Source organism: Oncorhynchus clarkii, chromosome 17, assembly GCF_045791955.1.
Source record: "Oncorhynchus clarkii lewisi isolate Uvic-CL-2024 chromosome 17, UVic_Ocla_1.0, whole genome shotgun sequence".
In the NCBI taxonomy this organism is placed as follows: Eukaryota; Metazoa; Chordata; class Actinopteri; order Salmoniformes; family Salmonidae; genus Oncorhynchus; species Oncorhynchus clarkii.
The window spans coordinates 68764577-68777214 of record NC_092163.1 but is presented as its reverse complement, the minus strand read 5'-3'; the positions used below and the strand labels follow the sequence as shown (position 1 = coordinate 68777214).

The window sequence follows — 12638 nt, the reverse complement described above, 5'->3', positions numbered from 1 at the left end:
GAGTCTTCTTGAATGAAATTGTTATTAAAGTAGTTTCTTGCTACCTTGCCTGGTCTTCGTCTCATGGAGACACTCTCGTCATTATAGCGGCTAACAACAGAAGGTGATTGTGGTGGGGTTCCCGACGTATCACAATCCTGCTCAACACGACTATGCCTGCAAGTAGTAGGAAGGAGGGGAGATTTAATTGAGCTCACTGCTGTGAACACTTCCTCAACAAAACATTCCACTTATTACTATTGCTAAGGAGCTTAAAACCATAAATGATAGAGCAAGACTAATCACCTGGCAGGGATGGCGAGAGCCTTCATCTCCTCATATAGGTGCCGATGGAGCATGTGTTTGTGGCTGGGGATTCCCAGGGCCCTGCCCATGGCATCTGCATCAAAGGAGGGGTCCAGAGCCAGCATAGCACCATGCACTCCCCTGCCATGGAGACTGTCAGCATACTCCTGGACAGTGGGACATAGAAACAGAATGTTTAGCGAGACAGAGGAGGTTTTCCGATTTATTCAAGAACAACAATGGCAAACAAGCAACTTGTCTCAATTTTACTCATCCTTCCCTATCAGGATGTAAACAGAGTATACACCAGTTTATTGGCCCCAAAATGGAGACAGTTAGAACGGAATCCAGGTCTATTCTGATGTTTCTGTTGTAGGAGAAAGACACACTTTTAGGTCTATGTCTCTGATCCACTTCATGACTCTGTGGCAGGTCCAAACTACAGGGTCCTGGTGCTGGTGCTCACACTGGGCCCGGCGAGCCTGCAGCACCTGCACACCAACAACACACATACAGTACTGTTACTGTACAGTTACAGTACTGTTACTATAAGATTACAATACGGTATTGTTACTATACGGTTACAATACTGTATTGTTACTATACAGTTACAATATGGTATTGTTACTATAAGGGTAATATACGGTACTGTTACTATGCGGTTACAATACGCTACTGTTACTATACAGTTACAATACAGTACTGTTACTATACAGTTACAATACTGTATTGTTACTATACGGTTACACTACGTTGTTGTTACTATACGGTTACACTACGTTGTTGTTACTATACAGTTACAATACAGTACTGTTACTATACAGTTACAATTCGCTACTGTTACTCTATGGTTACAATACGCTATTGTTACTATACGGTTACAATACGGTACTGTTACTATAAAGTTACAATACTGTATTGTTACTATACAGTTACCATACTGTATTGTTACTGTACGGTTACAAAACTGTATTGTTACTGTACGGTTACAATACTGTATTGTTACTATACGGTTACAATGCTGTGTTGTTACTATAAGGTTTCAATGCTGTATTGTTACTGTACGGTTACGGTTACTGTATTGTTACTGTACGGTTACAATACTGTAGTGTGACTATACGGTTGCAAATCTGTATTGTTACTATGCGGTATTGTTACTATACGGTTACAATACAGTATTGTCACAATACATTATTGTTACTCTATGGTTACAATACAGTATGGTTACTATACAGTACAGTTACTATAAGGTTACAATATAGTACTGTTACTATACGGTTACAATACTCTACTGTTACCATACGGTTACAATACGCTACTGTTACTATATGGTTACATTACAGTACTGTTACTATACGGTTACAATACAGTACTGTTACTATATGGTTACATTACAGTACTGTTACTATACGGTTACATTACAGTACTGTTACTATACGGTTACAATACTCTACTGTTACCATACGGTTACAATACTCTACTGTTACTATATGGTTACATTACAGTACTGTTACTATACGGTTACAATACAGTACTGTTACTATATGGTTACAATACAGTACTGTTACTATACGGTTACAATACAGTACTGTTACTATATGGTTACATTACAGTACTGTTACTATACGGTTACAATATAGTACTGTTACTATACGGTTACAATACAGTACTGTTACTATACGGTTACAATACAGTACTGTTACTATATGGTTACATTACAGTACTGTTACTATACGGTTACAATACAGTACTGTTACTATATGGTTACATTACAGTACTGTTACTATACGGTTACAATACAGTACTGTTACTATATGGTTACATTACAGTACTGTTACTATACGGTTACAATACAGTACTGTTACTATACAGTTACAAAATGTTGCTGTTACTATATGGTTACGATACGCTATTGTTACTATGTGGTATTGTTACAATACAGTACTGTTACTATGCGGTTACAATACGGTACTGTTACTATATGGTTACGATACGCTATTGTTACTATGTGGTTACAATATGGTATTGTTACAATACAGTACTGTTATTTTACGGTTACAATACGCTATTGTTACTATGCGGTTACTGTGCTGTTACTATATGGTTAGAATACTGTACTGTACTGTTACTTTACGGTTACTGTACTGTACTGTTACTATACAGTTACTGTGCTGTTACTATATGGTTAGAATACTGTACTGTTACTTTACGGTTACTGTACTGTACTGTTATTATACGGTTACAGTATGCTACTGTTACAGTACTGAAACTATACGGTCACAATACATTGTTGTTACTATACGGTTACAATACATTGTTGTTACTATACGGTTACAATATGGTACTGTTACTATAGGGTTACAGTATTGTACTGTTGTACGGTTACAATTCTAACCACAGCAACACAAGTACACAGTGAGAAGAATGTCACAGTATTGGTAATATGACTACAGTTCTGACCTCTTTGTTGAAGTTGATCAGTTGCAGGAGCTGTATAGCCAGGAGCAGGCTGTTTTGGTGGGACTCTGTGGTGACGTTCAGGAGTCTCTCCAGGTCTCGTCGGCTGAGGGAGTTGAGCACCCGACCATCCACCAGTTGATTTTGGAAGGCTTGGGAATACTGTGGCAACCCGACGTCACTCAACCAAGATTTGGCAACCCAGTGATGATCCATTTCTGCAGCCTTTGATAGTCTAAAAGTTTAGGCAGGTACACTTAGTAATGTGTGTGTGTGTGTTGTGTGTGTGTGTGTGTTGCAGCTTACCCCTGGCCAGCCTCTGCCTCCCTGTAGTCCTCGATGGCGAGGCGTAGCTTCCTGCGGTGCATGGGCTTACTGATACCCAGTCCCAGCTCCAGGTCCTCGTCTGTCAGCCCCAGCAACACCTGCAACCAGGGGACACCCATCCAGAGCAATCTTATCAATATACACCTGCACTGAAAATCACTCTTACACTAAGGCACACACACACATGCAAGCATGGACGAGGGAATACTAATGCAGATGCTATGAGGAAGGAAAGCATGCTGAAATTACTGTTTTACTGGGAGGATGAGGGATTCTTAGAAATAATGTTATCATCGTTACAGGCTGTATAAAAACAAGTCCTGAAATTAGGCTTAAAGTGGATGTGTACTTGTTACATGTTGAAGCGTTGAGGCCGTACCTTGCCACTTTTGACGTTTTCCGTGCAAGCACGGATATACATGGGCATTGCCATGACAACCTCCAGCCAGGCTTGTACTGCCCCTGCCTTCCACAGTGACATGGGCATGTTCCGAGTGAGCTCTGCCTGCTGGAGGCGGTCCAGCTGCTCCTCTCCATCTGATAGGCTGTGCTGTTGTGTCGATAGGCTGTCAGTGTCTGTCAGGATTGGTCAGGGGAAGTAGGAGTACAGGACAGGGGAGGGGTTTGGGGTCAAAGGAATTGAGAGGCAAAAATGACTCATCCAACTCAAATTTAAAGGCCCAGTGCAGTCAAAATCAATTTTTTTCTGTGTTTTATATCATATCTTCTGTACAACAGGTGATGAAACTAACACTTTAAAAGTGTAAACACTTTTGATCAGTGTTATTTTCTGATGGTTGCTAGTTGAAAATACAATCTACACAGGACCTTCTTATCAGCAGGTTTGCATGGGCGAGAGTTTCGGCTTTCCATGGTGTCAACACCATATGCTAAATTGGTTACCTAGTAAACCAATAACAAAGAGTTCCAAAGTTCCCTGCCAATAACAGCTAGTTTTCCGTTTTCCCCTCCCCACACAGACCACTCCCAGGCAGTCCCAGCAAAATGATTGCTTTTAAAAATAGTTTCTTGCTAAAAAGATACTGTAGCCCATTTTAATGGAAATGTATTAAAGGTACTTAATTGTTACCCAGAAATAATTTGATATTGGCATAAAAACGGCTACATTGGGCCTTTAACTGTAGAAAAGGGAGGAGGATATATACTGTATATCACTGTATACCTAGGATATTACTAACATCTCTCTGAAACATTGACATGGCTATAATATTTACCGTCTACTGAAACCTATTGGATTGTTTGGCAACTCGTGAACCTGGAATTATGTCCCCCGCAGCTAACATCAAATGTAATTTCATGACAGCAGTATTATAAATTGAATGGCAGAGGGTCTCACAGATGAGACAGGACCAAGAAAGCATAAAACAGCTTTGGGACTAGTATGAACAGTCAGTCACTGCTCTATACAGCCAGTAGATGGTGCCAGAGTAATTCACCACAGCAGAGTATTATTAAGGTCTCTATTATCTGACAGATGACTTATTAGATGCCTTAATATGATGACATTACAGAATAACTCATCACACTACAAATGGGATATTACAGATTGAGGACAGGTGCCACATCTGGGCAGGTGACTCAAGCACTGACAAATCCAGGAAAACATTCTTAAATTGTACAATGAAAACTATTAGTACGCATTTCATAAAGACAGAGACCTTTCTTTAGTTCTAGTGTTAGTGAATACTGTGTGAGTAGGGTTAAGGTTTGCATTTAAATGGTTGAGTTTGAATGATCTTGTGGGGATGGAATGATTTTTTTGTCACTATAGGCAAATATTAGAGATTGAGACACATTAGAAATACATGGGTCACATTATTCATAAAACGAACTGCTGCTGTGAATTTACCACCTGTTTATCCAAGTCTTAAACAAATAAGTAAGCGGCAAAATCCAGGAGGATTAGCAAGTGTGTCTTCTGCCTTGTTCATATGCTGAGAGGGAGGCCTACATAAATACAATCTGTGATTTTTTCAGTAGGTTTTCAAAAGACAGCGCAGGAGGTCATTTTCCTTCAGGAGTATCGTTTTATGAATGATCTCCAGTGTAGAAACAGACACTTGGTAATTCACAGATGAGGAGTTATTTTTGGGGGAGGGAGGGATTCATGCCCCCTGAGAGTGAAAGAGACACCAAGACACAAGAACAGATTACACATGGAACAGAATAACACCACATGGTTATTTAGTTGCTGGTTTCATTTTAAAATATGATTTTATTTGAATCATTTATCATATTCATTTTTTAAGATGTTAAAGCTCCTCATCCTCTGCCAACAGTTGAAGACAGGTCAGATTATCTTACCCTTGAAGTTACTTCTTGTTCTTTAAATAAAATACTTTGAAATATTTTCTCTTTTATGCAACATTTCCTAAATTACAAAACATGAAACAAATTATCATCATAATGACAAATGTAAGAAATTAGGAGGGTTGTATAGTAAAGAGCAAGAGAATGAAAATGGGAACGGGTTATGTTTTGGGAGGTTAGGGAATATGAGGATGCTTGAGGTTGTTCATTTTACTGCTAACTAATAGATTCCTAACCGAAGCAGCAGAGGTAATCATTCAGGGGTTTTACTGCACAGTCCTATGCTTACCGTTGGCACATTAGATAGTTGCCCATTTTAAACTCAATAAGGACAAAAGCGATCTTACAAGGCAGTGACACACATCTACTCTGACTACTCTACTCTGTTTTGTTAAAGATTTAAACTTGAACCTTTGGCACTTTAAAATGCTTTCAAACCGTGTGTGTGTATCAGATACATTGATACATTTGTGTGTTTTCTACTTTTTTACTACCATTGTTTTTGGAACCTTATTTTGGTTTTCAGCTTTCAGTCTGAGAAATGCATATGGATCGATTTAACACATCTACAAGCCTGGCAGGGTACCATAATTCTTTAACAATTGATCCGATTGTAACGGTCAGTGTCTATCAGAAACATTCAGCATGGTTAGAACAGAGCAGGAGGCCTACACAAACAAGCACATATCAATCCTCTACCGATCTAACATTCCTATACTGCTAAACATGTATCTGTACAAAGCACACTATTCACATCAGACACTCTGGTACTCACAGCATCATCCTCTATAAGGCTATCCTTTTTGTCGATGCTGCCCAATGAGCTATTTAAATGTGTTGTTCCTCCCCTTTTATCCATTATGACAGAATAAGCAATAATGCCTGCTCCCCCCAGCTGTAGCAGTTTCACTTGTTCTACACGACAGTGTCAAAAACTCCTTACTGTAGCTGTACAGTGGGATGTTTCTGGTCCATTGTTAACCGGAATATCAAATGTCCTTCTGATTGTCATATTTTTATCATTTTCTTTCAGTTTCAATATAAGAAACATGGTCGTTCCATAGACTTCAATGTTGAGCCCTAAATGATACCACGGGTCCAGTGTTCTTCTGTTCGTAGATAACGTCATGGGTTATACTAGTGTGTATAATATATACTTATTCTCCATTCACAATGTGGAGGGTATTCTTCAATCATACCTTCATGAGAATATAAAGAATTGGCCAACTAAGACTGGAGATGGGAAAATTCTAAATAAAAAAGTATGATAAAAGCAACTATAAAATAAAACAGTTATCAGACAAAAGACATTTACAAACACTAGGTGCCGATTTACTACTATTAACATATTTACACCAGTCCTTCATCTCGTCTCCAGTTATAAAAACACATAAATATTAAGATAAATAAAAGATTACACAGCATGAACATGTCCACACATAATTATCTCATGTATATATTTATATGCATGTAAACATATATACATATGCATACATGTACATCTATAAATATATATTTAATTTACATACATACATTTTTGAGGATAATATACATTTTCTGGGGGCAGCAGTTGTCTCAGGTTTTTCTTGTGGGCACATACGGCAACACACTCGCAAGCATGCACATAGTCAAACAAACAAACACACACACACACACGCACAGAGAGAGACAGAGACAGACACGCACATCCACATGCACACAACCACACATAAATCCACACACACCATCACCAGTCGGCATCCTCCTCTATGTAATAATCAGGGATGGATGTACCATCAAACAGGCCCGGGTCCATTGACTTGCGCTGCTTTCCCCGAGCAAACACCCGGGAGAGGGAGCCCAGACACATCTTCTCCTTCTTCTTAGTCTTACGCTTCTGGTCCTCCAGGTCCTCCATAGACTAGGCCAGGGGAAGGAGAGGGCAGTAGGAGGGAGAGAGGAAAGAGAGTGAAAGGGGCAGAGGGGAGTAGGACAGAGGGTTAGTCAATGAAACAGGAGATTCTCACTCAAACGACTTTCAGATTCAATCACAGAACTACAATAACCAATACTGCAACGGAACCAAACCAACTGACAGAGCAGGTAAAGACAGACAATCAGACAGACGGAACAAAGAGTGGTAAAGGCACTTATGGAGAATTGCGAAGGTGTGATTACTTGGTCGGGGAGGCCAGGCAGCTCTTACATTGCAGAGGGAGTGTGTCCGATGGCGGGGGGAGTTGATGTCACTGGGGGTGGACGACCGATCCCCGTCAGCCGCCGACGCGTCCGAGATGGTAGAGGGCTGGCGGGAGTGACAGGGACTGACCCTGACCACCGCTGGAGAGGAGAGACACACACATTAGTCACCTCACACTGAGCCACTGTAATGGTTGTGCTGTTTGTGTGTGTGTGCGAGAGAGTGGTCCTCTGTAGCTCAGTTGACAGAGCAATGGCGCTTGCAACACCAGGTAGGTTCGGTAACCAGGACCATCCATACTTAAAATGTAAAATACTAAAAGTATTTGGTTTTAAATATACTTAAGTATCAAAAGTAAAAGTATAAATCATTTCAAATTCCTTATATTAATCAAAAGAGACGGCACCATTTTCTTTTTTTTTACGGATAGCTAGGGGCACACTCCAACATCCAGCCATCATTTACAAAGGAAGCATGTGTGTTTAGTGAGTCCATGACCAGGAATGTTCTCTTGATCAGTGCATGAATTTGACCATTTTCCTGTCCTGCTAAGCACTCAAAATGTAATGAGTTCTTTTGGGTGTCAAGGACAATTTATGGAGTAAAATTTACATTCTTTTCTTTCGGAATGTAGTGAAGTAAAAGTAAAATTTGTCAAAAGTATAAATAGTATAGTACAGATACCCCAAAAAACAACTTAAGTAATACTTTAAAGTATTTTTACTTAAGTACTTTACACCACTGCCTACCCTGGCGGTCCACAGTGTGTCCGTGGTAGAGTGTTTGTTGGCTCTGGCGGATGGCAGCGGTGAGGGGCAGGTCTCCCTGCATCGCCCACTCCTGACTGCCGTTCACCACCGGCTCTGAGGGCATGGCCAGGGACTGGCGCTTCGGCGCGTCCTTAGTCAGCGTGGCCAGGGACTGTTTTGCCTGCCATAAATACACACACAGGGCGGTAAGATACAGTGGTACAGACACACGCACATACAGTACATGCTTAGAGGCATGTATGCACTGATGCACCATACACACATACACTGAGTGTACAAACACCTGCTCTTTCCATTACATAGACCTGCTCTTTGCTGCTCTTTTTATGACATAAGCTATGATCCCTCATTGATGTAGAGACAGGTTAGAAGAATTTAAGCCTTGAGACAATTGAGACATGGATTGTGTATGTGTGCCATTCAGAGGGGGAATGGGCCAGACAAAAGATTTAAGTGCCTTTGAACGGGGTATGAGAGTAGGTGCCAGGCGAACTGGTTTGAGTAAAGAACTGTAACGCTGCTGTTTTTTTTACGCTCAACAGTTTCCTGTGTGTATCAAGAATGGTCCACCACCCAAAGGACATCCAGCCAACTTGACACAACTGTGGGAAGCATTAGAGTCAACATGGGCCAGCATCCCTGTGGAACGCTTTCGACACCTTGTAGAGTCCATAACCTGGTGAATTGAGGCTCTTCTGAGGGCAAAAAGGGCTGTAACTCAATATTAGGAAGGTATTCTGAATGTTTTGTACACTCAGTGTGTATACACATAGGAGCACTGATACACCTATAGGTGTAGGCACATGTTTGGAATTGCAGGGTATGTTGAAATGTGTGTGGGATTAGATGGGACAGATCATTCCATCAAGGTTAGCATAATTCTATAGCTGTGAGCACTTGACAGAGACAGAGCTATTCTAGCTCTGAGAAATCTTATCAGCTACTGCTGCTGAGTGTAGTGAGGACTTAGAGGAGTGGCTGGCTGTTGTTGGCTGGCTGTTGTTGGCTGACTCCTGTTGTCTGGCAGTGGAGAGGAATTAAGGACATGGACTGAATAATGAGTCCATCTGTCAGTCAGGCAAGACAACAGACTCTAAAGGGTACCTTAACAAGGCAGAAAATGCAGGAATTCCGATTCAGAGCAAAACCTGTGTATGTCAGTGCATATTGGTGTGGGTGTGTGCATGTGCTCGTGTGTGTGTGTATCAGTGTGCGTGTGTGTGAGTGTACGTCTCACCATGGTGAGTTCAGCCTCCAGCTCTTTGATGCGGTTCTCCTTAATGTCCATGTGAGAGCGCAGGATGCAGGCCTGCTCTGTGGCCTCTTTGGTCTGCCTCCTCAGATCCCATTTCTCCCTCTCCAGCACGTCCTTCTCCTTAGCCAGGGCCTTCACTGCATCCTCACTCTCCTACAGTACAGAACACAGATACTGTCAATCTTCACACTCCCAGCATTGCCTCAAACCAGTGTGTGAGCACATGACTGCTCAATGAAGCCCTGGTGTGTTAGTTATCCTATTTCAAACTGTTTGGAGACTATCTGGCTACTGTATAGTGGATGTAGTGTACCTTTCTGTGCTGGTCGTAGTTGAGCGTAAATGTGAGTGGTTTTTGGGGGTATCTGTACTTTACTATTTATATTTTTTTACAACTTTTAATTCACCACATTCCTAATGAAAATAAATGTACTTTTTACTCCAAACATTTTTCCTGACACCCAAAAGTAATTGTGACATTTTGAATGCTTAGCAAGACAGAACAATGGTCCAATTTGCACACTTATCAAGAGAGTATCCCTGGTCATCCCTACTGCCTCTGATCTGGTGGACTCACTAAAAACACATGCTTTGTTTGTAAATTGTTGGAGTGTGCCCCTGGCTATCCGTAAATAAATAAAAACAAGAAAATTAAGTATATTTTACTTTTACTCAAATAGTATTCTACTGGGTGACTTTTACTTGAGTCATTTTCTATTAAGGTATCTTTACTTTCACTGAAGTATTATAATTGGCTACTTTTTCCACTGCTGCTGGTCGAAATTGAGCGTAAATGTGAGTGTACCTTTCTGGGCTGGTCGTAGTTGAGCGTAAATGTGACTGTACCTTTCTGTGCTGGTCGTAGTTGAGCGTAAATGTGAGTGTACCTTTCTGTGCTGGTCGTAGTTGAGCGTAAATGTGAGTGTACCTTTCTGTGCTGGTCGTAGTTGAGCGTAAATGTGAGTGTACCTTTCAGTGCTGGTCGTAGTTGAGCGTAAATGTGAGTGTACCTTTCTGTGCTGGTCGTAGTTGAGCGTAAATGTGAGTGTACCTTTCAGTGCTGGTCGTAGTTGAGCGTAAATGTGAGTGTACCTTTCTGTGCTGGTCGTAGTTGAGCGTAAATGTGAGTGTACCTTTCTGGGCTGGTCGTAGTTGAGCGTAAATGTGAGTGTACCTTTCTGGGCTGGTCGTAGTTGAGCGTAAATGTGAGTGTACCTTTCTGTGCTGGTCGTAGTTGAGCGTAAATGTGAGTGTACCTTTCTGTGCTGGTCGTAGTTGAGCGTAAATGTGAGTGTACCTTTCTGTGCTGGTTGTAGTTGAGCGTAAATGTGAGTGTACCTTTCTGTGCTGGTTGTAGTTGAGCGTAAATGTGAGTGTACCTTTCTGTGCTGGTCGTAGTTGAGCGTAAATGTGAGTGTACCTTTCTGTGCTGGTCGTAGTTGAGCGTAAATGTGAGTGTACCTTTCAGTGCTGGTTGTAGTTGAGTGTACTGTACCTTTCTGGGCTGGTCGTAGTTGAGTGCCATGTACCTTTCTGTGCTGGTCGTAGTTGAGCGTAAATGTGAGTGTACCTTTCTGTGCTGGTCGTAGTTGAGCGTAAATGTGACTGTACCTTTCTGTGCTGGTCGTAGTTGAGCGTAAATGTGAGTGTACCTTTCTGTGCTGGTCGTAGTTGAGCGTAAATGTGAGTGTACCTTTCTGTGCTGGTCGTAGTTGAGCGTAAATGTGAGTGTACCTTTCTGTGCTGGTTGTAGTTGAGCGTAAATGTGAGTGTACCTTTCTGTGCTGGTCGTAGTTGAGCGTAAATGTGAGTGTACCTTTCTGTGCTGGTCGTAGTTGAGCGTAAATGTGAGTGTACCTTTCAGTGCTGGTTGTAGTTGAGTGTACTGTACCTTTCTGGGCTGGTCGTAGTTGAGTGCCATGTACCTTTCTGTGCTGGTCGTAGTTGAGCGTAAATGTGAGTGTACCTTTCTGTGCTGGTCGTAGTTGAGCGTAAATGTGAGTGTACCTTTCTGTGCTGGTCGTAGTTGAGCGTAAATGTGAGTGTACCTTTCTGTGCTGGTCGTAGTTGCGTATGAAGTCTCGGAGCTGCTCCTCCCGGCTCTCCAGTGTGGTGTACAGCTGCTGCATCTGGTTCACCAGGTCTGCCTTCTCCACCTTCAGACGCTTACGGTCAGACTTCATAGCTGTGGGACACACACACACATTTTCACACACACACACACACACACACACACACACACACACACACACACACACACACACACACACACACACACACACACACACACACACACACACACACATACTAAAGGCTTTAACAGAAGGTTGGGTCAGAGATGCAGCTATATTTGATTACCACAAGATGACACTGTGGCTTATTGTAAAATCCTAGGAAGGGCAACATTGTTATCCCAAACAGTGGTGTAAAGTACTTAAGTAAAAATACTTTAAAGTAGTACGTAAGTCGTTTTTTGGGGTATCTTTATTTTACTTTACTATTAACAGTTTTGACAACTTTGACTTTTACTTCACTACATTCCTAAAGAAAATACTGTACTTTTTAGTCCATACATTTTTCTTGACACCCTAAAGTACTCGTTACATTTTGAATGCTTAGCAGGACAGGAAAATGGTCCAATTCACACACTTATCAACATGTACTTTTGATACTCAAGTAGTATCTTATTGGGTTACTGACTTTTACTTGAGTCATTTTCTATTAAAGTATCTTTACTTTTACTCAAGTATGACAATTGGCTACTTTTTCCACCACTGATGCCAAAGCAGCACCACAGAGTAAATTATGTAAGGATCTAAGAAGGTAAGTGGTAGAGAGGCACTTAGTCATTCAAAACACGTAACCACACAGACTGATGTGGGCACTATGTTCACTAATCTTCTCCAAAAGACAGCTTGGCATAGTGGCATTGGCTACACAGGCAGCATGTTTAAAACAGCCAACTTCCAGGGTCAAGGTTTTCTTTTCAGTATAAGAGACCATAACTCCTACCCTGTATTGAGAGGTTATGAGA

At 41.4% G+C, this 12638-nt stretch overlaps 1 protein-coding gene across 1 annotated transcript in view; it reads right to left on the bottom strand.

Moving 5' to 3' along the window:
• The window catches only part of LOC139371309 (kazrin-like), a 306795-nt gene that overhangs the window by 2006 nt on the left and 292151 nt on the right, over positions 1-12638 (bottom strand). Inside the window, 11 exon segments of the mRNA XM_071111626.1 lie at positions 45-156; positions 286-452; positions 675-776; positions 2746-2977; positions 3049-3167; positions 3449-3645; positions 7174-7300; positions 7586-7719; positions 8329-8509; positions 9587-9757; positions 11653-11789. Coding sequence (XP_070967727.1) covers positions 45-156; positions 286-452; positions 675-776; positions 2746-2977; positions 3049-3167; positions 3449-3645; positions 7174-7300; positions 7586-7719; positions 8329-8509; positions 9587-9757; positions 11653-11789 — 1679 coding nt within the window.